At 50.7% G+C, this 25,345-nt stretch overlaps 1 protein-coding gene across 1 annotated transcript; it reads left to right on the top strand.

Moving 5' to 3' along the window:
* Positions 1 to 993: 993 nt before the first annotated feature.
* On the top strand, positions 994 to 24,864 carry jag2b (jagged canonical Notch ligand 2b). Its single transcript, XM_068753445.1, has 26 exons — positions 994 to 1,062; positions 1,648 to 1,968; positions 11,608 to 11,662; positions 13,516 to 13,773; positions 14,146 to 14,206; positions 15,736 to 15,866; positions 15,950 to 16,069; positions 16,299 to 16,412; positions 16,519 to 16,632; positions 17,629 to 17,742; positions 18,132 to 18,178; positions 18,256 to 18,429; positions 19,087 to 19,249; positions 19,361 to 19,522; positions 19,698 to 19,811; positions 19,903 to 20,016; positions 20,116 to 20,229; positions 20,395 to 20,511; positions 21,135 to 21,162; positions 21,628 to 21,713; positions 22,513 to 22,626; positions 22,743 to 22,858; positions 23,243 to 23,500; positions 23,603 to 23,734; positions 24,043 to 24,193; positions 24,314 to 24,864. The coding sequence occupies exons 1-26, from the start codon at positions 994 to 996 to the stop codon at positions 24,862 to 24,864; spliced, it is 3,798 nt and encodes a 1,265-aa protein (XP_068609546.1).
* The last annotated feature ends 481 nt before the right edge of the window (positions 24,865 to 25,345 follow it).

The following is a 25,345-nucleotide window of genomic DNA, read 5'->3' as shown; positions in this document are numbered from 1 at the left end:
TATGGGGTTAACGTGGGGGTGGGGGTGGGGGGGGGGGTCTGCAGGGTTTAATGCCCCCAGAAGCTATTTGTTCTGGGGTAATTTTAATTTTTGGCCACTTTCAAACAAAAGGACAAACGAGGCCGACGCAAATGTTTTTTTTCCACATATCATTATAAATGACAACTAGATTAAAAGATAAAATAATAAATCATAATAAAATAAAATATACTAATAGAGATATTGTTATATAAACTGCTATCATGATGAAATTACATTAATCCCGGAAATGTAACCCATGTGCTGGGCTATTTTATTTCTTTTTTTTAAACTTTCGGTTCGAAATTCTTCTCAATGCTTGGAATGAAATCAAAGCAAACAATCTAATTAAATGTATTCCATATAAAGAGAGTCAAATTGAAGACAGCGCCACGTTTAATGGCCCTGCTCTTTATATAAAAAAAAAAAAAAATCCTTGCGGGTGCATTTAATTAAAGTCGTCCTCAGCTTTGTTCCCATGCTGTAATGAAGCTCAACACAAACCCTGCTATAATCCAAGTTTTCGGAGGAGGAGGAGGAGGAGGAGGAGGAGGAGGAGGGTATTATACTATTGTCCGCCTTCTTCACTCGGGTTGGCTCGGAGACTGCCCGCAGGCCAATTTGTCAGTGGTTTGTGGAGCTGCCAATCAAAGCGCGCGTCCTCTCCTCCGGCCGCGGCCGCGCGGAGCGTCTCAGTTGCTGCGTGGAGAGATTTGGCGAAGGGGGGGGGAGGTGGAAACACACACACACGCACACTCCTGTTCATGGACCATCACCACCGCCCGCTCACGCACATGTACGTCGGAGAAATGTGGATGCACACGCCGGAGCGAACACGCGTGTGAATATTTTTTATTTTTATTTAGTATTTTTTTTTTGTGCATGTCAGGAGAGGTGCAGCTGCTCGCCGGCTCCGCGGCTGTTTTGTCTTTTCCACGTCGCTTCTCTCTCATGTCACTCTAATTGATCGGAGGCATGTGGAATCGCACCAGGATTCGGAATCGCTTCCAAATCGCGTGCCTGTTGTTGGCCTTGTGGACGCAGGTAAGGCGGCTCTTATATTTAAAATATATATATATTTTTTCTCTTTTTAGGTATTTTATTTCGGTCCGTGTTACAAAAGGAAAAGAAATTGACCTATGTCAAAAGTTGGTGGGCGTGGGGGGGGGTTGCATAATTTGCTCCCCCCCACCCTGGGTTACATATTCGCGTCACATTAATCGATAATTGAAATGACGTAGCGTCTTCAGGCGTCGTGGATGGGGAAGATTGAGGAATTGATACTCTCCATTTTGGCTGCAATGCCGAGAATTCCGTGCGTGTCTCGTGTTTTTTTTGGGGGGGGGGGGGGCACAATTAGGCCTGATTCGAGAAGTTGCAACTTGCGTTGCGTCAATTAGCGACTGCGGCGCTTAATTTGCCCAAACGCCGCGCCGCGCACGCGCTTCCCCGCATGGTGCGGCGATTATTTTCTGGGTATTTTCACCCAATCAGATTCAGGCTTTTTATTTATAGAGGATTCTAATTGAGCGGCTACCCCCCCCCCCCCCCACCCACCCCACTGCGCAGCCTCTTAATTCAGCCCCCTCTATAATAATTCCGGTCTTTTGTTAAAACGCTCTTCTCCAGGTGTCCCGGTCAACCGGCTATTTCGAGCTGCAGCTGATCTCCGTGGAGAACGTGAACGGCGAGCTGGCGGACGGGCGCTGCTGCGACGGGGGCTCCGGGGGCCCCCGGGACCCCCCCAGCTGCACCAACGAGTGCGACACTTACTTCAAGATCTGCCTGAAGGAGTACCAGAACGAGGTCGCCCCCACCGGCACCTGCACGTTCGGAGCCGGGTCGACACGAGTCCTGGGTGGGAATACGATTTATTTTAAGAGCGCGAATAACCCGAATAGAATCACCGCCGCCGGCAGGATGCTGATCCCCTTCCAGTTCGCCTGGCCGGTGAGTTCGCTTTTCACTTTTCTCTTTTCTCTTTTCTCTTTTCTCTTTTCCCAGCTGAGGTCATTGAAATGTGGGTAATAAAAATCAAATATTGATGTGAGATTCTGCCACTTCAGTCCTCGTCTGGATAGAAGTTTACACCTTCAGAATAAGGTTATCTTGGGGGGGGGGGGCTCTGAGCAGGCCCCTCTCTTTATGGTTCTTGGAACTCATCATGGATAAATGCTTGCATCCATCCCAAGGCTCTAGACATTCGTCATCTGGGCCATCTTTTAAAAGTTGTCCTGATGTGCACGAGGTTTTGGCTTTGTTCCAGTTCCACCAGCATGCACCTGCCAAGGCCATGATGGGGCAATTAGGGGGGGGGGATTCTCCAATGGCAGTGGTTCAGCGCTGGCTGGTTTTGACCCCCCCCCCCCACTCCTGCTGTGGGTGCCAGGTGGCCCCTTGTGGCGCCGCCGGGGCAATTAAACTCTCCTGCCTGCGGATGAGTAATAGTTGATGGGCTAGTTGCCGGATTAAGGGTGTGCATGCCATTTCAAAAACTAGTTCTACAGCACTAGCAACGCTTGAAGGCGATTGTGTTACGAGGAACCTGTAGTTCGTGAATGAACCCTTTTGTTGTTGTTGTTGTTGTTTTTTTTGTTGATTTGCACCATGTAAAGAAAAGGGAGCTGCCCCTGGATTAGGATTCAACCTTCTAAATCCTATCTTCTACAATTGTTTGGTGAGCCTCACCTTCGAGTAAAGATAAAATGCCTCATCAGTTTTTTCCGGTTTCCTCCCACTTCCAGAAGCATGTTGATCTACTGCTGTACTTTTGGTTCATCCCATCCGGGGGGCACCACAGAAAGGCACCCTTCTCCACTTCACCCTGTCCTTTGCAGCGTCCTCCCCAACACCAGCCACTCTCATGTCCTCCCTCACTACGTCTCCGAGGTCGTCCTCTAGCCTCCGTCCCCCTGGCAGTGCCATCCTCAGCATCCTAATACCAATATAGTCCCCGTCTCTCCTCTGGACATGTCCAAACCATCAAAGTCTGGCCTCGGAGGATACTTGAATGTAAAATGTGACGTGGTTAAAGTTTGCTGTCCCACTCCGAGACCCTTTTTTGCCTGACACCGGGAGGTGGCGGGGGGCTATTCTGGTGCGTTGCCTCTCTGTTACGCGATAACCGATAACTATTCCAGATGTGACGAGACCGCGCTGCAGTGGCGTTGTCACTTCCATCGATGGATAAACAAAAGCAGCGTATTATTGGCTGTTAAGCCACGTGGAAACCGCCGTTGTCCCGGCGTTCTGAACCCAATCATTTCATTCAATCCTTCAGCTCTAAATATTTCCGGCTTCAGGCTTGTCCCAAGCGTTCCGCATTTTGCTAAGCTAAAGTTTAAGACCCGGACTTGGAGACCTGTCCGAGAGGGACGAGACCTGCGGAACCATTAGCAGCACACAACAAAACAATAAGAGGACAGCAGCAACACGGTACCTTTGACTGAAACGTGCCCAGAGCTGCATGAGAGTTCCAAGAGAAACGATCTCGAGCAGGTCTGTGCACATAAATGCATCATCTAAATGTCAATGATGAGATCATCCAGATCCAACAGCGGCGCCGGTTCAAACAAACCTGCCACACGCACTTCATCGGGGGGGGTTAAGATTGTCTTGAATGCCCAATGGAATAATGAGACGTCAGTTTCCAGTTGGACAAAGGCCGCTCGAGCTTCTCAGGTAAGATTCCTGATGTGGTTGCCGTCGGCTACAGGTCCGACTACCTGCATGTATTTACTAGCCGAGGGAGGTCTGCTGCAGATTCAGTTACAGGTTCACATGAGACGGAAGTCCGGCTGATCTGGGGGGGGAATTTAATTAGTGGTCAAATGGAAGTGAGACGTGTCCTTCCCGCCCCTTAAGTGGATGAACTAGGCCTCGGCTTAGTCAGCTGACTGCTGGAAGAAATTGGTGGTAATTTCATAGAGGAACGGCATGGACGCTCGTCTGTAGCTTCCATAGGACAGCCATGTCCTCCGGGAATGTCCTCTGTGGCGGCAGGACATAACATATCGCGGTAGTTTGTGTCTTTATTTTGCTTCATGCGACACAAGTTGACATTTAAAAACAGAAATGTGTGCTTCTTCAGGGAAATATAGGCTGTGTTTAAATTTAGCTATGCTAATGTGACAGCTATGCAGGTCTCGCGGTCCCGTTGGCGTGGGCGTAGGCCTCAGGTCAGTTTCAGGTAAGATGTCGCGCCTGCAGGGGAACGCCGAGCGCAGGCTGAGCGCCGTGGGTGGCGTCGGGGTCAATAGTCACTTTACTGAGCTGGAGAATCGCTGGAAGCCTTTCAGCATCACGCGATGCGGGTTTAATCAGCCGTCCGGGGTTACGTCACACTGGCGTAATGATGAGTTGGCGGCGTCTCCACGGAAGAAGCGCTTCCTCAATAAGTGGGCTACGTTTTTACTATTGGAGCTTCGCTGCACTTGACTGGAAGATGAGTCCTTCCCTTTGAGAGATAATTTAAGTGCCAATTCAGAAAATTGAAGGGTGTTCTCATGACGTTGCTCTTGATCGCACTTCTGTGGAGAATATATTCTCTTATTGTCGAAGCCCATCATTTCTCATCCCTTTTACTTGTCTTGTAGGCAGGTGAAGAGTTTAGACTGGGCATCACCCGCCACGTATGAAGAGCTTTCATCTTGATTTTCCTCTTCGAGCTCTAATGGCTTGTGTTCCCGTATGCAACGCGCTACTGGAACGTCGCCGCCCGTCTCACCATCTTGCTTCTTTATAAAGATACCGATTCGTCAACTGCAGCCGGCTTAATGCTGGAGGTCTATGGACACGCGCTCGCGGAACCAAAGACTGAAGCCAAGATGCCGTGGTTGGCCTCACCTTATGCGGCGCGTGCCTGAGCTGTTGCTAGGAGACGGCCTGTAGTAAACAATTGCCTTTTGCTTCGCGTGCCCCCCCCATCGTTCCTCTGCCGGTCCCAGGGCTGGTGTGTGGAAAAGCCACTTCCACCTCTCACCTGTGCGTTAGCTCAGCTCTGTAATAATAATAATAATAATAATACAACTCGGCGCTCAGGGGCTGTTTGGATTTCAAGGTTGTAATTTCTCCTGCACAGATTAAGGCGCACGGCTTTAGTATGTGGTCTCTGCGCGCTGCAAACGTTCTCTGCTTATTCTGAAGCTTATATTTCACCTTAAACCTATGTGAAACACTGCATGTGGGTTTAAAGTAGTTTCGAGCAAATGAGTCTTATGATCTTGCGTAACATTGTAAATATTCTGATTTCCAAACACTGTCTGGTCATTTCTGTGCATAAATGCTTTGAGTTTTAGTTTTACAGCTTGGCCATAGGTCATCAATCGAACGCTTGATTAGAGCTGCTTCATTTTGACAAATTGGAATCCTGTTTAATGAGAACATGATAAATTTAATGCGATTAATCACTTTGGAAACAGATTTGGGTCGGGGGGGGGGGGGGGGGGGGGGGCTCCTGCTGTGGATTTTAAGATATTCAAAACGATCATGTCAAACTGCATTTGGCACATTTAGTAACTTTATCTTGTGATCGGCTTGTTCTCACGGTTGGAAGCCAAAATTATAATTCCAAATAAAGTCAGATGACTTGCGCAGCCCTATTTTACAATTAAAATGTCCTTGGGGTTTATTTTGGGTTTTGTTCAGCTCTTAAAATTAATGTTTAAATTGTTCAGAACTTCAAGAGGATTATATAATGAGCGATCAATCAGGAACTTCTGCCTTCTTTAAACAGCTCGACTTCAACAAGCTCATATTTCGGCCCCGCCCGATGTTTGTGTTGCTTTGTTCCTGTAAAAATGGCTGCAAGGTGGGACTTCTGCAGAATTTAATTTTCAGTGCCAGCGATCAATAATCGTCTGACTGAATCCATTAATCTTGTGACTTCATTTGCTAATTTATTTCCCTGAGCTAATATTGCACCGGTTTCCCTCTAGTCATGTCCTCCTTACCTCATTATCCTCCTTACCTCATTAGCGTGCAAAGCTCCTCGTCCAAATACCAGCAGCTGACATAAAGTTATTTGTCTGAAGAGTCAGCCGGTTCAAACTGCGAAGACAACGAGGCTGCGTGAACAGAGTGCCTCAAACGGAACCTGCTGCTCGTCACTGCGGCTCTCCTGCTAACGGGCTGGAGCAGCGGCAGGTCGCCTCACGTAGAGATCTAAAAACTACAAAAACACTACCAAGGCACAAAAAAGGGTGATTAAATAAGAAATAACCCGGCTCCACATGGTGATCTGGATCAAAAGGTTCTAAAAAGTTTTTGATATCTTTATACAGCAAACATGAAAAGTAAAAGTTAATCGGAGTTTGTGTATTTTTAACCCATTTTTGAATCCATAAATGGAGTTTTAATGTTAAAAATGTAATATTTTATCCTGACATTTTGCATGATGGTTCACATCGAACCCCTTTATGACAGATTTTTAGTGAATGAATTGAATGCACATTTTACTAGAAAGACCAGATTTTTATTTTGTATCCAGACGGGTATCTGGATCGCTCTCAAAATATGATGGATCTACATTAGACCAAGCAGATCCAGCAGTTTCTTCTTAATCCTGCAAACAAACGACATCAAAAACTTGCCTTCCTTGGCGGAGACATTGATGTATATTCCATCAGCGACGTATATCTGCAGAATATGTCCCGGAAATGAAAAGGAAAACCTACAAATGTGCTCATGGTGATGTTTGGCGTCCCAAACTTCAGTGTCGCCTCAGATGAGCTGCGTTCCGTGGTCACGGCGTAAGATGATAATCTTATTCCTGTCGAGTTGGGTCATTCTGGTTTACGTAAATGGACACTCTGTGAGTGAACCTCGTGCCTTTTCGGCTTCCTTGTTTTTGAATGTGTGAACCAACATTCAAATTCAAGAGGATGATGATGATGATTGGAGGCAGGCAGACATTTCTCTTGGCGAGCATTGCTCTTCTTTGCCAGCTGCAGCGGTTTAGCTTTTTGAAGCTGATTGTGGTCCCTCTCCTCGCCTAAAGTGCAGCAGTCGAGTCCACAACGGGGGCGAGCAAGTAAGAGTCTGTGTTTTTAGTGGATGCTGAAGAGCTTAGCCGTATGCAAAGCTTCAAAGGATGACACGAGCACCAACGGCGAGCCACGGCCGGCGTCTCAACACGGAGCTCGGAGTTAAAAAAAGAATGTTTTGCCTCATTGTTTCACCAAATTCTGGGCTTCGGTGAAGATAATATTGGCTTGGATAGTTAAGATTGTGTCAAAAAACATAAATTATACACAAATTAAAGGAGCCTCGACCCAATTCCACAACATTTGGAACAAAAAAAAACTTTTTTTTTTTGGTGTGCAGGTGCTGCTGCTCCGTGTGTGTGGGGGGGCTGATCAAAGTGTGTCATTACACGGGCAGTTAAATTGCCGTGGACCCCGTTTGAAATGATAATGGCACTCGCCGGCACGCCACCCTGAATTGCTCAGCGGTCGGGGAACCCTGTTGCTTCGGATCACAAATAAGCCGCGTCGTGGTTCCGACTTCCGAGGGAAGCGTCCGTGAGAACCCAGCTTTATTTAACCTGATTAAGTGGAACCTTCTGTTTGTCACATGTTTCATGGCCCCACATGACGAAGACGAGTCTCAGGTGTCGAGGAAGAATCGAACTTTGACTACAAACCTGGTTTGACCGGTATTATTTGGATATGGAGATCTGTGATGCCTCATAGATCAAGTTTTGTTTTGTTGGTTCTCATGACCTGGAACGTTCTGTGTCGGTTCAACACTCCTGTTGGCAGAGCTTGAAAACATTTCACATTTATATTTAATTAAAGATCTGAAGTCTGAACTGAACTTTTGTTGCTTTCTGCAGGGCTGCTGGGGGTTATTGTGTTTTTTGCTCTTATTAGCTGCATGAAACGACATTTATGTCTGTTAATAAATTCTGTTATCCAGACAGATCCGATGGGCGAGAACCAAAAATTCTCCAATATCCTTTTCTCGCATTTGCAGCCCAGCATGAAAAGTATTTCCAGTTCAACTGTTTTGTTTTCTCATCGGAACACGAATATGAACCTTGTGTGGTTCCGTCTTATCTGACTCATCTGTGGGTCGAGTGCGAGGCGGTTCAGCTTCTGCACGTCTTTGTTGTGGTCCGGGATCATGTTAGTTAATTAGGACCGAGGGGGGGCGGGGTTTGTTGTAATGGAAGTGCATGGGTTTCGGGTAACGACCCTGTTGGCATGGTTGCAGAGTGCTCAATGGGCCGTGCGAATGTGAGCACAGTCGGCACACACACCGTCCGGCCGAATGCCTTGAATGCATCTCTTGGCACACGACTCGAGTTGGCACGTAACTGGAGTACCTCCCCCCTCCCCCCTCCCATCCACACCTTTCTACCCGCCAGAGATATGACGTCCATCCTGTCTGTAATCTGCTTGCTCAACCACACTTGATGTTTGTAGCAGCGTAAATGAATCTTCAGTTTCATTCTAGAATTAACAGCAAATTTATTCCCTCACGTTTGAGATGTTAAAAGACAAAACTCGGAAGATCCTGCTCCTGCGTTCATTGATCCTTGCAACTGATGGGATTGAGAAGCGCCAACCGCCGAGCAGAAGTGACAGGGTTCTGGTTTGTCTGGACGAAGCTCCTTCCCAGATCCCCGTCAGCAAATCAATCAGAAAGGCAGCCCTCGCCGCTGCACTCAAGGTGACCGGTCGGGTGTTCAGGCATCAAACCAGCGACTAGAAAACCTCCCCGAAGTCTCTCGGCATTGATGGTCGCTCCCATCTGCAAACCGGAAGTGCCTCCGTTGGTTCTAAACCGTTGGCGTGCTGTGATCTTGCATGGGATTCAAACACCGGGCCCGGAGCTCAACGTGCGCGTCGCCCCCACATGCAGGAGGCTGACCCTCCTTTAGAAAAAGAAGCGTGCAGATCACATGCTTAGTGACCCCAACCTGCCCCGGCTTCCACTTCCCGCTGCCACCACGCTCTCGTCTCCTGCCCCCCTCCCCCCCCCATTTTTCTTTCTTCAATGGCGCTTTCTCACTCCACCCTTCCTCCCCTCAGCCGTGGGAAACTACACCTGTAGCTGTCCCCAGACATCGCCACGGCGACCATGCGCCTTTAACCCGAGTGGTCTTTTGTGTGATGGCCCAGGTGATTCATCCTGAACTCAATGACGCAGGTGGGGGGGGCGTGTGAGGAAGAACACAACGTAAAAATGTAATTTTCACTTCTTGGACTTGAACACTAGGAGTAAATCGTCTAGTCCGTCAGGGGAGGGGCCCTGCAGGGTTTTGGAGATGTGACTGGATGGGATTCTTCGTGGGCGTGGATGAAGCATTGACTCGTTAATGGTTAATGACATCAGCATATTTCCTGTGATGTAATAGTGTTGGATAGAAGATTAAAACTTCGCCACAGCCAGACCGTCCTGACTTTATCCCGCCCAGACTCGGTAGCACACATGCTGACACTTATTGTCCCCCCGCCGACTGTCTCTCTCCGTTGACAATGGTTTTGATTGGGATGGGGGGGGTGAGTTACGGTGTTGGGACAAGGGTCTTTGTCCGGGAGCTTTCCCTCCCCCCCATTATCCCCCGCCCATCCATCCATCTTGCTGGAACCATTCGGGCAGCTGTCACTTAATCCTGCTAATCACGGACTGGGATGGTCTGTGGGAAACCAGTCTAGTCACTGGCTTTGCCCCGACCCCATCGTGCACCGACTCCAGGCAGCGTTTTACTCGGACTCCTGCAACACGTGGACGTTTAGCACGCCGGGGCTTCCAGTAAACCCTGAAGGCGGCGGTCGTAGCGACGCGGCCTGTTCGCGATTTTGTCCTCCGGTCTCATGACGAGGCCCATCGGCAACACGGAGGCTGACGATGCAGGAACGCATCATCAATCCCGGCATGCTCAGACTGGGGGGGGGGGGGGGGGCAGCTCGCCCGCCGTTTCGTGGTAGGGGGAGGGGGTGGGGAAGGTCGGAAGCAGAGTTGCATGTCGTGGGCTGATCCACGTTCATGTAAAATAATCCATGCATGAGGTTGAGTGCGATGGCAGAGCTTCCTGTGACATCAGCAGAAGCATCACCCCCCCCGACTCACTTATTATTGCTCACTAATTTTTTCTAATTACGCCTCTTCTCCATGACCTCCCCTGCTTAGCGTTGGCCCCTCTGTAGCTACGGTCTCACGCAGCTGTTAGCCCCCCCCCATGTCCAAACTCTGATCCAAGCCTTTTAGCTCACCCCTGTCCCTTCGTCTTGCGTCCCCTTCTCTCGTCACCCGCGGTCGTCCACAATAACACTTCCCCTCCCACCGTCTCCCACGGCCAGACAAGCTTACTTAATCCAACAGCCCAGCATCAGGCAGCCTACCAGCTTGTTGCCCCCCCCCCCCCCCAGATCAACAACACCCCCCCTCGCCTGTGATTTCTCTCACGCTTGATTGAAACGACTGCTAGTCCCTCAAACGCTGGCCTTATGCTTTAATTTTTAAGCCCCGTTCTAAAGCCAACATGCCATCGATGGTCAGAGGTCAGCGCAGTGAGACCGCGGCTACTACGACTAGCGCTGACGTAATGAGTGTTATGTAGGTCAACTGGTCTCCTAGCAGTGTGTGTCCTGCAACACACCGGCTGGCGTGGTTACGTTCCGTGTGTGCGTTTGTGTTGCGTTCAAGACCCCTGGATGCTTCGGCTTTTGTCACATCATTGAAAATAACGACCTCTTATTTGTTCCAATAGGAAGTCCAGGTATAATGAAAGCCGCAACAAGGGATTGTTTGATCCTGTTCTTCTTTTCCGGAGCTCGGAGACGACAAACGGTTAAACTTTGACACAACTTCTATTTTCTATAATCAACGAATCACTCAAACGTGAGGCGGAACTCAATTTGTTTATAGCTGCTGATGTACCCCACAGTCTGACCCCCCCCCCGGACAAAGCACGGCTAATATTAATAAGTCACCCTCCTAATAGCCGTCGTACCTGCAGGGGTGTTCTCTGTCCTGAAAGCACGGCGCCTAGTTGGAGGGTAGAACATCACGTCTCGACTGAGTTGGTCGTTTTCACCTCTTTGGTTTACAATGAACAAAATAAAGTCAAAGTTCTGCCTTGGCGTGTCATTTCAAATGGCATTGATTGTTGCTACGATACAGGCGTGCACAGGAACAGCGTCGCCAGGCTGTGGATGAACCCTTTGAGGGACCCATAATGGACCGGAGTCGGCTGTCGGTAGCTCATTGTGTCGGGAGTTGCCAACGTGATGCTAAAATTCTTGCAGCCAAAATGTGTTTATTCGCTTTGAAGGCCGCTGCGAGCGTTTGTCGCTGTGAGGAGAGTCCAGGCAGCCTTTCGACTCGCCGCTGAAAGACGTCTCTGATCTGCACAAATAACGAATCGTCATGCGCTGACTGACCAAGTTGGGGGGGGGGGGGGCTTGCATTGTTTGGGAGTCTAATTAAATTGATTGGGTTTCCCCACGTTTTCTGGGAAGTGATGCTAAGCTACATTAGCGAGATTGTTCTGCGGAAGGTGTTTGTGTTGGACGTGCTGGACGGAGGTTCAACATGACTGACCTGTGCTTGTCTCCCCCCCTCCCCTCCTCCCCCCTCCAGCGGACCTACACATTGATTGTCGAGGCCTGGGACTGGGACAACGGCACGCGCAACAGTAAGTCTGAATAAAGCCTCTGAATGTGTGCTTGTTTTCTTTTGTTCACTTCTTTAAATCGGTTAACGTGTTTTTGCGTGTTCATGTTTTGGGTCATCAGTAGAAACTGGGGTTCGAGCCTTGCTTCTTCTTCGGCCATGTTGGCTCCAGCTCTTCTGAATGCAGCTGCGTCCTGTTTCCTTTACCGATGTCCGCTGGGTGCGCTCCCCCTATGAAACACCCCCCCCCCCGTCTGAGCAGTAGTCCAGTCTGGAAGGAAGTGGGACCCATCGAGTCCTGTAGTGTCTGAATGTGTGGCTGCAGCTTTGATCTGCCTTCTAATGCCTTTACGTGTGCGTTCCCGTCCTCTCCGGTCAGTAATATGAAGTCATTGCATCCTGTTATGTCCATAACATCAAACGCACGTCCCACTTGTGGATGCAAACAATGGAGGGGGAAATAGATTGTGACATCATAGCTTTGATTGGCCTGCATAGTCTTGGTAGGTAAGTTCAGATGGAAGGCTTAAGAGTGGCTTTTCCTGCCGGCGTGGTTTCAATGGAACGCTTTTAATAAACTCTGCTCTTCGTGGCGGTTCTGATAAAGTTCCGCTGAAGTTGGGACGTCTTGCCGACTTTCAATAAAGACGCAAGCGGGAGACGTAACCGGCAAACCAGAACTTCGTTTTTGTGCATGTATAAGCTCATCGGAAGGTCTAAAAGACGGTGGTGAGGCCAGCCGTGGTTGGATGGCTGAGAGACGGTGGCTCTGAGGAAGAGACAGGAGGCGGAGCTAGGAGGGGGGGGGGGGGGGGGGGGGAGACGACAATGTTGAGGTTTCTCCTTTGGAGTGACCAGGACAGTCAGCACCAGGCTCGTGGTCCGATGTAAAAGGCCGGCAGTGTGTTGGTCCGTCACTGAGATTCCTCTCCTCCAGCGTCACGTCCTCCAGTGCTCCCCCCCCCCCCCGTGTACTCAGGAAAGGCAAGCCGGCTGTTTTCCTTGTGTTTATCGGGTAGGAAGTGGAGCGGACGTGGTGGACGGGCTCGCTGTTTAGACACCGAGGTAGCCAGAGCCCGGTTTGGGCTCGGAGCCCATTGTTCTCTATCTGGCAACTACCGGGGGGGTTATTTCTGTTATTTTTGCACTAATTCCGTCTGACATTGTGTCGGCCCAGAGCAGTGGAAGGCTGCTGCTTTCTCACTTCCAAATGTCCACGGGTCAGCGCAGCCCGAAATCACGGCTGCCCCTATTTCCAGAGAGATTTGTCTGCCAGCTTCGATCCCACTGCGATAAATATCGCTGTCTTTGTAGAGGCTGCCGTCGCATCCAGTCGGACAGCTTCTCGTGTGTGTGTGTGTGTGTGTGTGTGTGTGTGTGATCCAGGCTAAATGATTGCAACCTCCCAACAGGACGATGCACATACAGAGAGTTCTGAGGCGCTGACGATCGGCTCCGTCACCGGATAATGGATCCGCTTGCAGATAAAAATTCAGTCGGCGCTTTCTGTCTGGGATGATATTAGTTCCCGTCTGAGTCAGAAAGCATTACTGCAGCGTCCTTTCCTTTAGGACACTCGACGTTGATCGTCACTGTTTGAAGTAATACTTTTGTGAATTTATTGAGTCTCTTTGACTCTTCTTGACCTTTAGGGGAAGACAGAACTTTAGTGGCTATCTTCAGCAGATTAAGATTTTTTTTAGCCAAGATCCATACGGACAAAGATCACTCTTTATTTCAGTCAGGACACGGCTTTGATCATTAGTCCGTTGAGTCCTAGACATTTAGACTCTTAAGAGTGATTATGATCGTCAGCATCAGGATAAAAAAACGCACCCGAGAGCCGTGAATGACCTTCATCCGGTTTTCTTTCAGGTGAGCAGGAACTGCTGATCGAACGCAACGTTCACACCGGCATGATCAACCCCGGCGACCCCTGGCAAACCATCCCGCACGACGGGCTGGTGGCGCGCCTCGTCTATCGCATCCGGGTGCGCTGCGACGAGAACTACTACAGCAACAAGTGCAACAAGCTGTGCGTTCCTCGCGATGACTACTTTGGTCACTACGGCTGCGAGTCTTCCGGATCCCAGGTGTGTCTGGCTGGATGGATGGGCCCAGACTGCAGGACAGGTGAGCCCGCCAACAGCAGGGGAAACAAACGGCTTCTGTCTTTGACTTGTTTCTCTATATTTAAAACTATGCAAAAAAAGAAATCTAGATTCTTGTGTTTAGAAGAGATCTGCGTCATTTCAGGGATTTCGTTTCAATATCTGAAATTGTAAACCAATTTATCGAACCAACTAAACGGGGGGGGGGGGGGGGGGAGAGAGTCACAGCCCCAACTTTTAACACGATGGTGTGGTATTGTTGAACATGCCAGCAATAAAGTTGAGTCAATTATTTTTATTGGGATGAAATGTAATGATCCGCGTCTCCCAAAGGGATTTAAATGACACTCCTGAATCCTCCTGGTCTCTCCTCTCTCCTCTTCCTCTTCCTCAGCAATCTGCAAGCAAGGCTGCAACCTGCTCCACGGCAGCTGCGCCGCCCCGGGAGAATGCAAGTAAGATTAGCGTGAAATATCTGTTTCATCTCGATGCAGACATGTCAGTGTTGCTACTTTGAAGGCTAGAATTCACCGTTTTGGCCATCTTCCACCTCGATTCAGAAGAAACGGAAAACGCCACGCCTGCGTTCTTGTATTCTTAGTCACCTGAAATCCTTGACGGAAGAAAGGGGGGGGGGGGGGCTGTGTGTGTGAATTGGATGGCTATAAACGTGCTGGGAGTTGTCACATGCCTTCCCCATCTGCATTGTCAGTCCTTCTCGAAGGGAAGGGGGCAGGAAAGGACATTAGTGCCCCACTGTGCCATTTCACAAAGTGGAAGTGACTGTTGGATAAAGTGACGTGGAATCGGTCCACATTTCCAGGATGGACCTACATCCTGTCGACACTTGTTACCCCCCCCCCACACACACACACACACACACATCTGGCGGGTGGGAAGAGGGGAAGACCAGTTTCCGGAAGCGGCGTCGCATCTTAGGGCGTCTGCCTGGATCAGAAGGACACGTCTTTATTCCAGTTAGCAGAGGGGACAGCAGTCGAGGAGCAGCCGCGAGGAATTGTTCTGCAGCGGCACGAATTCAGCGAAGCCTCGTGTCCCAGAAAGTTGGCATCAGATCCCGTGTTCTTTCACTCCCTTTTAATTGATCGGTTTCACAGCTCCGCCCTGTTCGCCGCTACGTGCCTCTCGCTCGACTTGTTCCGACATATTTGTTAAATGCTCGCGGGATTGGGAAGCGTGCACGTCTTCCACCTCATTTGAAGCCACACGCTGCTTCTTGGTGGCGTCAGACCCTGTGAAGCTAATCGTATACAGTGGAAGAAGCATGCCGAGTAACCCCCCCCCCCGGAGAGAGAGAGAGCCGTCTGCAGGACGCTCAAAATAGCATTCAATTGACAAGACAGCTGGCTCGGCGGCGCCGCGGCCTTGGAATAGCCGGGCGCTGTCATGAAGCTGGAGGCGTTTGCACGCTTTGCGCTGTCGTCTCCAGCCACCCTCGTAGCACTTAGCTCCCAGACGCCAGTACGAGCACGGGGGGGGGGGGGCGCTGGAAGTATTCTTAACCCCTCCTGCCCTGGAATGTCACCCTCGTTGCTCCTTCCTTGTTTTCCGTACATCAAACGGCTTCAGGGGTTGATTTGGATAAATTTGTTTTTTTGAAATCGCCTGGCCCGACTGCAGGAAAGCGAGTTCTCAGAAAACGAAAGACCTCCAATCATGTTTGTAATTGCGGAGCGAGGCGGTGTTTGAATGTTGGGGCTGTTACCAGGAACAGATAATTACATTTTACAGATCCTGGATTCTGGATCACCTTGAAGTTTTTGTTAACATTGCAGTCAATGGAGCTTCAAAATGCGTTCCTCTATCTCTGATTATCGACCGATGTTTATGGAATTTCACACAGGCATGTAGGGTGCGGGCCTCTATCTCCCCACCGAATTTCATCCGGATCGGATCCAGAATGGAGTCGGGCGAACATTGAATGGCGAGGGAACTTAACTGCGTCCGTTTTGTCACCTGACAGGTGTAGCTACGGCTGGTGGGGGCAATTCTGTGACGAATGCATCCTCTACCCCGGGTGCGTCCACGGGACCTGCAACGCGCCCTGGCAGTGCAGCTGTGAAAGGAACTGGGGTGGCCTGCTCTGTGATAAAGGTAACGGAAGGCTTTAATGTTCTCCCGTTTAGAAACCTAAAAAAAGGCGGCTGTGAGTTGATTCCGTCGGTGTCTTCCTCCAGATCTGAACTACTGCGGGCGCCACCAGCCTTGCGTCAATGGCGGCACCTGCATGAACACCGAGCCCGACGAGTACAACTGCGCCTGTCCGCGAGGGTACTCCGGCAAGAACTGTCAGATAGGTGAAGAACCGGTTCCGACTGCTTCTGGTCTAGTCGATGAGGGGTCGTCCTACAAAATAAAATTCCAAACCTGAAGGCCGCCTTTTCAAATATCAATAGATCATATTTCTCGCAAATGTTCTTTTTCCGTTGCGGTTTTAAGCTGGATAAATATTTGGTTTTGGAGGATTTACATTGTTTCACGATGATGCTGAAACGTTTGCCGTCGTTTTTCCATCCGCTCCATCAGCCGAACACTCCTGTGCTTCCAATCCCTGCGCCAACGGCGGCGCGTGCCGCGACGGTCCGTCCGGCTTCGAGTGCCGATGCCCGCCTGGCTGGGAAGGCCTGACCTGTTCCAGCAGTGAGTCCACTCGTCCCTTTTGTTTTGCGCTCGGCCACAAAGCTTCACGTCGCTTTGGTTGTGCGTCGCGTGTATTTGGGAGTAAAGTATAGGTGTGCCGTCTTAGATTTGGACCAGTGCGCCGCCAGCCCGTGTGCTCAGGGTGGAACCTGCATCGACCTGGAGGACGGCTTCAAGTGCGTGTGCGCTCCACAGTGGGAGGGAAAGACCTGCCAGATAGGTGAGATGCACGCACGCACGCACGCGCGCACACACACACACACACACACACACACACACGTGTTCGCGTTCATGCTCGCCACGAGAGGTTAAAGGATAGGATGTTCCTCGTCCAGGATGTGCGTGTTGTTTGTTCTAGCTCCAAGACAAACAAATGGCCTCTGAGACTGACGCCCAACGCCGCTCGCTGCTCGGGTTAAACGAGCGGCGTTGCGTGTCTGAAAGCGGCAACCTGAGCCCCCGTGGCTCTGGAGTACTCGCTCTGGATATCCTGGAGGAGCTGGCGGTTGACGACTGCCTGAGCTGCGAGCGCGTCTATATCTGGATGTTTGTCTGGCGGCGGCGTTCCTTTCTGTGTCGTTTGCCGATGCGCGGGAACGAATGCCGGGAAATGGATTTCGAGCGGTAAACAAAGCTGGTGTGTGTGCCTGGGGGTGTGTGTGTGTGTGTGGGGGGGGGGGGGTAGGAAAGCAATCCGAAGACTTGGGTGTCGTCTTACCGGCTCGGGTCTCGGCTTACAGCCGGCCATCGGCCTCCTGCCTTACCTGATGACTGTCTGTGTGTGGAGTCTTGCATGGAGGCTAGGATTTCAAAGAGAAGACAGGCGTGTGTGTTGCGAGGACCCCCCCCCCCCCAAGCCAGCACCACCCTCCCACCTCCATCCTTGAATATTTGAACAGCAATGCTTTTCGTTCGTGGATGAAGCGGTTTTATGTGCATCAAACGTCTGCAGCTGAAATCTGCCAATAATCACACAAATGTTTGTTTGTTTTGAGGATCGAATGTTCCCTTAAAAATCCCTGCAGAAATGGCATTTCTTTAAGCTGGAGCCTCAGAGTCGCTGGCCCGAGTCTGTATTTCTAAATGCGCGCCGTTTCTTTGTGTTACCGAGGCTTCAGAGGCTTCAGACGTCGGGTCTCTGGCCTGTCTTCTTCCTCTCTGGTTCGTTTGGTTTGACGGACTCGATCGCTCATCTTCTACGTCCTGCTTTTTACAGATGCAAATGAGTGTGCAGGGGAGCCCTGCGTGAACGCGCGCTCATGCAAAAATTTGATTGGCGCCTATCACTGCAACTGTTTTCGGGGATGGTCCGGACAAAACTGTGACCTCAGTCAGTATTTCTACCTTAAATGTCACTTCTTCTAAACGTCTCTCTCTCTCTCTCTCTCTCCACTGGCCTGATCTTCTGTTGCTTCACGACGCCTCCCGTCACTCCCAGGATACGCAGCAGCATTAGCTTAGCTTCACTCACCTTTTTCCCACACGTGGTTAACTCTTCTCTTTCTGGTCTTGGAGCGGACTTGCATGTTCGGTTCCTCTCTCTCTCTCGACCCGACGCATGCCCTGTTGCATTCTGCACAAGGCCGACCCGGCACCGTCTTTTGCTTCACTAGTTATTCTCTTTCCACGCTTCCAGATAAATCCCACCGTTTAGAAAGCAGCTGTTGACGACCGTGAAAAGTTTTGTTTTTAATGTTCAAACGCATCTTCCTCCTCCAGACATCAAAGGCTGCCGCGGCCAGTGCCAGAACGGAGCGACGTGTAAGGTGCGTTTCATTCGTTCGCCTGTATTCCGTTCGGTCGGAACGGAACTCGCCCTCGTTCATTCCTCCGTTTCCTGCAGGAGGGGCCGAGGGGCTACCGCTGCCAGTGCGCCCCGGGTTTCGTTGGCGCCCACTGTGAAATCCAGAGGAATAAGTGTGCCAGCCGACCGTGCCAAAACGGCGGCCAGTGTCACGCGGTGTTGGACGGCTTCGTGTGCCAGTGCCCGTCGGAGTTCGCCGGACAGCGGTGCGAGGTGAGTGTCGTTGGCGCTTTTACAGCTTCTAGTCGGTTAGTTTGTGTTGCGGCGCTTCAACGGGTGACGTCTTTGTTAAATTCGCCGTGACTCCGCTCGCCGTTGGGCTCTCTTTTGCCTGCTCCGGTTCTCTCTCTCTCGCTGATCTCACCGGATTATGCAGGGCAGGGAATGTAAAACCGAAAGCGTGGATTCCCTTGGTGAGTTTAGGGACCGTTTGTTGCATTGAGCTGAAATAAACCGCTCGCCTACACAGACTGAGCGCTCCCATTGGCCACATTTTTTGGAGCATGCGGTTATGCCACCCGACTAGACGCGTTTTGGTGTCTTTGTTTTGTTTAACACTTTCTGAATCTTAGACAAATATTGAACCTCGTTTCAGGTCTGTTTGTCTCAAACTCCTGATGCAAGCGTGTGACTCGGCGGTTTAAAGCTGCATTATGATCACCGGCTGCTTGTTTAGCTTTCAGCCGGTTCCTTTCAGCCTTCCGTTGTTGGGAGTGGAGACGGAATCAAATTTGCGAGCCTGAAACCGCGTTTTTAAATAACGACGTGCAAGGAGAGTGGCGCCTTGTACTTTGTTGGCGGTGATCGATCTAATCGCATGACGGCTCCTTTTAAAATCTGTTGATTTTCCTCTTCTCCTAAACCCCTCAGGTCTCCGCCTGGTCTCCGTCAGACGCCTGCGATCCAAACCCTTGTGAGAACGGGGCCAAGTGTCACAGCATGGATCGGGATTTCTACTGCGCCTGTCCGGAAGGCTACGAGGGAAAGATGTGTGAACTGCTGAAGGAGAGCTGCCAAACCGCCTCGTGTCAAGGTGACCGACGCTCGCCGCCGTGGCAGGACGCCATTGAGCGGGCCAGCATGCAAATAAAAAAAGTATTTCACGTTGAGCTTTTTGTTTTTTTCTCCCCCCCCCCCCCCGCAGTCATTGACAGCTGCGCTGTCGCTATAGCGACCAACGACTCAGTCGGTGTGCGTCACGTCTCCTCCAACGTCTGCGGTCCTCGGGGACGCTGCATCAGCCAGCCGGCGGGCAACTTCACCTGCGTGTGCGATCTGGGTTTCATCGGCGTCTACTGTCACGAAAGTACGTGTTCGTTTTCAGAAGTGCCTTTTTGTTTTGCGACCTTTTGGCCATCGTGACCTTTTCTGATGAAGGCCAGCGCCTCCGGAAGCGTCCCAAATAAAATCGATTCCGTCGATTAAGTGACGCGCGGGAATTTATTTTGCACGTTTACCAATCTGCGCCCGCCTCTTTTCAGACGTGGACGATTGCGTCAGCGGCCCCTGTGGGAACGGCGGGACCTGCATTGACGGGGTGAACTCCTTCCAGTGCGTCTGTCCCGACGGCTGGGAGGGTCGTCTCTGCGACCTCGGTGAGTTCCCCGCCGCCCGTTCACACTCGGCGTAAACCGGAGTTGACGCGACGCACGCTAAAACATCGACCCCGTTTAAAAACCCTCTCAGAAGTGGACGAGTGCAAACGCAACCCGTGTAAGAACGGCGGCCGCTGCGTCGACCTGGTGAACGACTTCTACTGCGAGTGTGCGGACAAGTGGAAGGGCAAGACCTGCCACTCCCGTGAGTCACGCTTGGCTGTGTGTGTGTGTGGGCGTGTGCGCTTATCTTTGGCGTTGGAAGCACGTGTGACGTCGCTGTTTCTTTTTGAACCCGGTCCAGGTGAGAGTCAGTGCGACGCAACCACCTGCAGTAACGGAGGCACCTGCTACGACCACGGGGACACCTTCCGATGTGCCTGTGCGCCTGGATGGGGGGGGAACGCATGCAACACAGGTGAGGATTGCTGAAATGAGAAGGTTAAAATTTCAAAGTAAGAGCGTTTCATAAATAAATAAAGTTTAATAAAGTTACAGCTGCTGAATCGTCTTATCGTTATTTCTCATACGGCTCACAGCGTTAATATTTTTTGGTTCATATCTTCTTCTGCCTGTCCCGCAGCCATGAACAGCACCTGCGCCTCCGGTCCTTGTTCCAATGATGGAACCTGCGTGGGGGGAGGAGACGCCTTCACCTGCATCTGCAAAGACGGCTGGGAAGGCCCCACCTGCGGACAAAGTTAGTGTCCCGGTGCAGCAATGCTACGGCTAATCGCTACGGATAGAGTAGGCCTGCATGCTTTGCGTTGCGATTTAGAAAAGGCCCTTTAAACATTCCTGGATTACAAAGTTAGTTTCTGACGACAAACTTCAAACACGAAGACAAATGATTGTTTGATTAGATTTTCTTATTATATTGCGTAAATCAGCTGCGATATAAATTATAGATGGACCTTATGCATGCAGTTATTTGCAGTATTTGTGCGGTTGGTTATTAGTCAGGCTAAATCTAGCCTGAGATATTTGTGTTAGACGCGTTCCAAGAGGACTTGATTATGTAATCCACATGATGCGGTTCAGCGAGTTGGACAAGTCCTCCCTTTTGACTTGTTGAAAGTGGTGCAGAAATTCATTGTTTTGCTGACGGCTATGGATCGATGTCCCTTCAGAGTGTGATGAAAGCTTTATTATTATTAATGTCATTGCTACGCTGCAAGCACAGCGTATCAACGTGGCCATTTTCACATCAAAAATAGATTAAAAAAAAAACATTTTTTTGTCTTTTGGGATTAGAATTGAACTAAACTTCCTGAATGATCCAAATGTTTTCTCTGATACGGAACATTTGCTTCTCTTTTACAGACATCAATGACTGCAACCCTCACCCGTGGTACGTAGCCTCTTCCTGCCTCACACACACGCCATGCCGCCTCGCCTACCTCATCGCTGCACTTCACTCGGACCTTGCAGCCTGGAGGTGGAGTGGGGGCGGTTGTTCTTAGATCGAGCCTGAAAGGCACATCTCTCTGAGGGAGGGGGGGGTTGGATGTTGAATAGGACAGAAAGATGGGAGAGGCGTTTGGGTGGGGGAACTCTTTCTTCCCGTTCATCCTGGACAGGGGGGGGGGGGGGAGTTGGGCTTTGAGGAGTGGAAGAGAGGCATGATGAGGGGAGGGGCTGGACACGCCAATTAGCATCTGAAAGGTGGAGGCTTGTATTGATGAGTTGAATTGAGCTTTGTGCCCCCCCCCCCCCCACCATATATACACACACAAGACCCATAGGCTTTGTTGCAGCTGGAAAGGATGTGGCTTTTGTGCTGCCTCATCATTTGCCGTTTCTTTTCCCCTCGCAGTTACAACGGTGGGATCTGCGTGGACGGAGTCAACTGGTTCCGGTGCGAGTGCGCTCCGGGCTTCGCCGGACCGGACTGCAGAATCAGTGAGTCATGACTGCTTTACTTGGTGCTGAACGTAGTTGTGGGACGGATGCAAGAGCCACGCTACAAACGAGAAGGGCTGAGGTCCCGGCTACGACGGTGAATAGATGGTGGGTGGGAGGAATAATGCCAAAAAGGCGAAGGTGGGACACATTGACACCTACGTGTAAGAAGGGACGAGAGCTTTTCCTCCTTCTCTGGGTTCTCTAATGCCTCGGGGGGGGGGGGGGGGTCAGAGGTCGTCCCTCCTCCGTACTCTCACCGTCATAGAAACACACAGAAGACAAATCACCCAGTGACCCTGAAATTCTTAACTCTTTTGTGTTGGTCGGATGGCGCTCAGCTTTGCCTGTCGGGATTGCATTTGATTGCACAAAGATTTGAGGGTTTCTGAAATGTGAATAGTTTAACCATTTCAGGTAAAATAAATAAATAAAAAAGCAACGATCTATAAATGAGATTAGCTATATATATAAATATTAGTATTATTTTACCATGAGTGACAAGGATCAGGAACTCCAGCAAAGTTAATCTAGTGGATTTGCATTGCTAACCTTTTTAGACAAGGAGCTCAGTGTGGATCAATGGATGTGCCATCCGCTGCTAAGCTAAGCAGCTCCCCAGAGGGTGATGCAAAAGCATCTGAACTTGCTACGCCGTTAGCATGCAAGCTAACAATGATTTAACAAACGTGTCGAGGGGAAATATCCCAACACAGAATGTCAAACATCAAACCGTTCCAGGAGTAGTTCTGCTTCTGGGTTTAGACGTTTCATGAAGACGTGTCCTCCTGTCCTTCAGACATAAACGAGTGCCAGTCTTCACCCTGTGCCTACGGCGCCACCTGCGTGGACGAGATCAACGGTTTCCGCTGCATCTGTCCGCTCGGCCGCAGAGGAACCCGATGCCAAGAGTGTAAATATTCTCCGCGTTCCAAACCTCGGTCCTCGTCTCCCTCGAGCGGAACTCGACCACGGATTGATGCTTCGGTGTAACTCGTTAACGGAGGTTCAACGTTTGTCGGTGTGTAGTTGTAGGTGTCGGGAAGGCCTGCCTCTACGCCGGGCTGCAGTTCCCCCACAGCAGCCGCTGGGAAGAGGAATGCAACAGCTGCCGTTGCATCAACGGCAAAGTGGACTGCACGAAGGTAACGGCGCGAGCGCCTGCTGCCTCCCTCCCTCGCAAACACCGTAAATACAACCACCACGAACAGTCGGTGGTTTCACAGCCAGGGGAGAACGGTTATGCCGGCGACTCGTACAGGGTCTGACCCCCGCCTCTCGCCCCGTAGCCAGCTGGGATCAGGCGTTTAATCCGGTTAAATGTGTCCATGCAAACGCACCTAAGCTAATGTCTCGACTGAGACGCGTGGATAATGGATCCGTTATTTCACGAAGGGCAAACGAGGAATTGGCTGGACTTGAACTGATGTCTGCGACCTTCAACGAGTTCAGTTTAAACGTTTGTCGTAATTGGGCAGTGATGAAAAAGCATTTCGAGCGGGTGAGTAACTTGACCTTGTTGACACCAGGTGCTGTGTGGTCGTCGTCCCTGCCGGCTCCGCCCCTCGGGTCGGGAGCAGAGACCGGAGTCCTGCCCCGCTGGACAAGAGTGTCTGGAGCACAGCCACCTCACCTGCTTCTCCCCCCCTTGCCATGAGTGGGGGGTTTGTTCCATGGCGGGACCCTCTCTTCCACAAGTGACCACCCGGTGCCAGCCGAACGCTGAGCATTTGGACAACAGCTGCGGCCGCGTCACGCTAGTGTTCAACAGAGACAAGGTGCCATCGGTGAGTCTCCTCTCCTCGCATCGTCTCCGTCCTCGCGGGTCGTACGGTCACGCCTTGTGTTTGAGCTGATGAGGGGGGCGGGGTTTGTGTGTCCGTACGCAGGGAACGACGGTGGAGAACGTCTGCTCCGAGCTGAGATACCTGCCGGAGGTTCGCGGCTTGGCGACGGAGCACGCCCTCCTCCTGCTGTGTGACACGTCCCGGTCCAACCAGGACACCGTGAACGTCGCGATAGTAAGTGAAAGATCTCCAACGCTCGGCGTGACGCTTCCACAGCGCCCCCCCCCCCCCCCCCCCCAAGCTGGAGCGATTTTTAAATAACGAATATTTCACTTATTTAAGCGATCCGTTAAATCAATTCATTTTCCACTTTATTAACTAATCAATGCCAATTGACGTCTAAAGAGTCGAATTGGGTTTGAAATTGAATTACGCCTCTCTTCAACGGCCAATAACTCCAGAACAAAAAAGGGTAGGAACCAACTTGATGAAAGGAAGCGACTTGAATCTTTTGTTTTTGTCCTGTCTGATTTGGTTCTTAGTCTTTCCAGCCAGAGGATCTACCGGACCACAGTCTGATCCAGGAGGCCGCCGGCGCCATAGTGGCCTCCTTGTCCAAGCAGCACAACAGCACCGTCATGCTGGCAGTCATTGAGGTCAAAGTGGAAACTCTGGTCATGCCCCCCTCAGTGGGTGAGTAATAATTAACAAAGGTGTCCCTCAGGGGTTTGTTACGAGCTCCCTCAAGCTCTTCCTGAGTGACGAGTCCACTATTCATTCTTTCTTCTCCTTCGGCCATCTTGACGTGAACAGGTTACCTGGTGCCTCTGTTATGCGTGGCCTTCTGCATCCTCTGCCTCTTCTGCGTCATCGTGTGCGTTTGGTGGACGCGCAAACGGAGAAAAGCGCGCGAGAGGGACGTTCGCTCGGCGGCGGGAGACAACGTGAACAACCAGTGGGAGCCGCTGCGACTCATCGTGGGACATCCGCAGCAGCAGCTGAAGGAAAGCAACAAGGAGGCCGAGCAAGAGCGCAAAAAGCTCATGGGCCCAACCTATCGGACGGGGGAGGAAGGGGAGGATGATGAGGAGGAGGATGAGGAGGATGAGGATGAGGAGGAGGAGGAGACGGAAGGTGAGCTTGAGGATGAGTGTGGTGGAGCAGAGGCGGGAAAGCAGCAATTTAGGAAGTACTCTAAGACTGCCGTGCAGTCCAGCGGGGGGGTGATCTGTACTCTGCACACTTCCAGTTCACCCCTCAAAGCGCCCCACAGGACCCCCGGCTACAGCCCCAAAGACAACCGCTGGAAAAACACCAGCACCGCCTTGACTGGTCCCAAAGACCAGACGGACCATTGTGTGTAGGAAACGGAGGACTCACCGTTTGGAAGCGCGCGACGCCACGAGGCGCCGACTCTTCTTATTTTTTGGACTACATTTCGGAAGAAGGAAAAAAAGGCTTTGTTTTTTTATATAAGCCATTTTCTTTTCTTTTCTTTTTTCTTTTTGTGTTTTTGTCACCTGAGATGATTCTTGATTCTGGCGACCAGAGCACAATGAAGCTCCATTTTTTTTTTACCCCCCCACTTGTGTTCATTACAAAAGGAGCGGAACAGTTGAACACTGATTCAGGAGGCGGGACAAAGCCGTCTCCGTGTTTTTTGTTTATGGATTTATACCCTGAAAGAAGTAATGAATCGACGGAAGTGAGAAAGAAACGAGTTGTATAAAGATTTTTTTGTTGCTGGTTACTGACTATTTTGATTTTCTTATAGCGTTGGGGGTTCTTGTTCAGTGTTTGGGGGAGGGGGGGGGGGGCAGTAGAGGAAGGGTTTTTAGGGACATG

This window comes from Brachionichthys hirsutus, chromosome 20 (genome assembly GCF_040956055.1).
Source record: "Brachionichthys hirsutus isolate HB-005 chromosome 20, CSIRO-AGI_Bhir_v1, whole genome shotgun sequence".
In the NCBI taxonomy this organism is placed as follows: Eukaryota; Metazoa; Chordata; class Actinopteri; order Lophiiformes; family Brachionichthyidae; genus Brachionichthys; species Brachionichthys hirsutus.
Note: the sequence above shows the minus strand (reverse complement) of the source record. Positions and strands in the feature narration are given on the sequence as shown.